Source organism: Monoraphidium neglectum (assembly GCF_000611645.1).
Source record: "Monoraphidium neglectum strain SAG 48.87 unplaced genomic scaffold scaffold04207, whole genome shotgun sequence".
NCBI classification, from domain to species: domain Eukaryota; kingdom Viridiplantae; phylum Chlorophyta; class Chlorophyceae; order Sphaeropleales; family Selenastraceae; genus Monoraphidium; species Monoraphidium neglectum.
The window spans coordinates 3,794-5,057 of record NW_014009422.1 but is presented as its reverse complement, the minus strand read 5'-3'; the positions used below and the strand labels follow the sequence as shown (position 1 = coordinate 5,057).

The 1,264-nt window shown below is 67.9% G+C and overlaps 1 protein-coding gene across 1 annotated transcript in view; it reads left to right on the top strand.

Annotated features, from left to right (window-relative positions):
* Positions 1–285: 285 nt before the first annotated feature.
* Positions 286–1,264, top strand: part of MNEG_14027 (DNA replication ATP-dependent helicase Dna2) — a gene marked incomplete at both ends in the record, with an annotated part of 4,585 nt that continues 3,606 nt past the window's right edge. Inside the window, 2 exons of the mRNA XM_014037501.1 lie at positions 286–459; positions 742–970. Of these exons, the coding sequence (XP_013892955.1) occupies positions 286–459; positions 742–970 (403 nt within the window). The remainder of the gene's footprint in view (positions 460–741; positions 971–1,264) is intronic.

The following is a 1,264-nucleotide window of genomic DNA, read 5'->3' as shown; positions in this document are numbered from 1 at the left end:
GTGGTGGGGGGATGGTGGGGGAGGGAAAGACACCACAGCACGCACACTGCCGCCCCTTTTCCCGCATCCGGCTGCATGCTCGCCTTCTGACATCCAGCAATTCGCGTATGTCGGGGCTTGGCGAGCTTTGCAAGCGTGCAGCGACCATGCCCCGTGGTCGTGCAACCGCCAAACGCACGCGCCCTTCGTGCCTCCCTCTGCCACATCCGCACACGCCGCCGCAACCGCCACGAACAACCACTGCCACGACCCCGCAGGGCCCAGGTGTCCCTCTACCTTCTGCTGATGGAGGAGCGCTACCGCACCCCCGTGTCGTCCGGCCTGCTGTGGAACGTCAACCAGCCCGCCATGCAGCTGGTGCCGCGCAAGCACGCCGAGCTGGCGCCCCTGCTGGCGCGCCGCAACGCGCTCGCGGCGCACCTGTGGCAGGAGCGGCCGCCCGCGCCGCCGATGCTGCAGGTGTGGGCACGTGCGGCGCTGGCACCCCCTGCTTGGGGGTTCTTTTGGGCTTTGGTTCAGGGCTCTTGGTTGTGGGTTGAGGGGTCTAGGGTGCGTGTCACGTTTGCTCATTGTTCACGCCCTGCATTGTAACACGCCCACTAGCACAATGCGCATTCACTGGGAGACGCCACTCCGCCAATATCTAAAGCGAATCCTCTGGACCTCTGCGTCTCGCGACTTGTCTCGGCAAACCGCTCAACCGCCCTGGCCCCTCCCGCCAACACTCGACGCCACCCCCAGGACGCCTTCGCATGCCGCCGCTGCCACAGCGCCGGCGTGTGCGCGGCCTACCACGCCGTTGTCGAGGGCGGCACCCCCGAGAGCAGCGGCTTCGAGGAGGGCCACTTCGAGTCGCTCGCCGGCCACATCAGCGCGCCGCACGCGGCGTTTGTGGCGCACTGGATGGGGCTGGTCGACTGGGAGGAGGCGGGGGCGCGCGCCAGGAGGAGCGGCATGTGGGCGCTGCCAGGTGGGGCAGGGCTGCGCCGCCATGCTTGCATCTATCAAAGCGGAGCGCCTCGGTCCTTTCTCGGCGTTGAAGGGGATGAGGCGGCCTGCCGCTACCAGCTGGTGATGCTGGCTGCCTCGCGTTGCTGCAGCGCTCAGAAGTGTCGAGCTTTGCCACCAACAGGGTTGCCCCCTCCGCACCCTTTCCCACGCGCACTCACTCACACACACACGCGCGCGCGCGTGCGTACATACACCGTCTCACAAACACACCGCCACGCCCCTCTTCGCGCCTGCAGGCCCCGAGCGCGAGGCG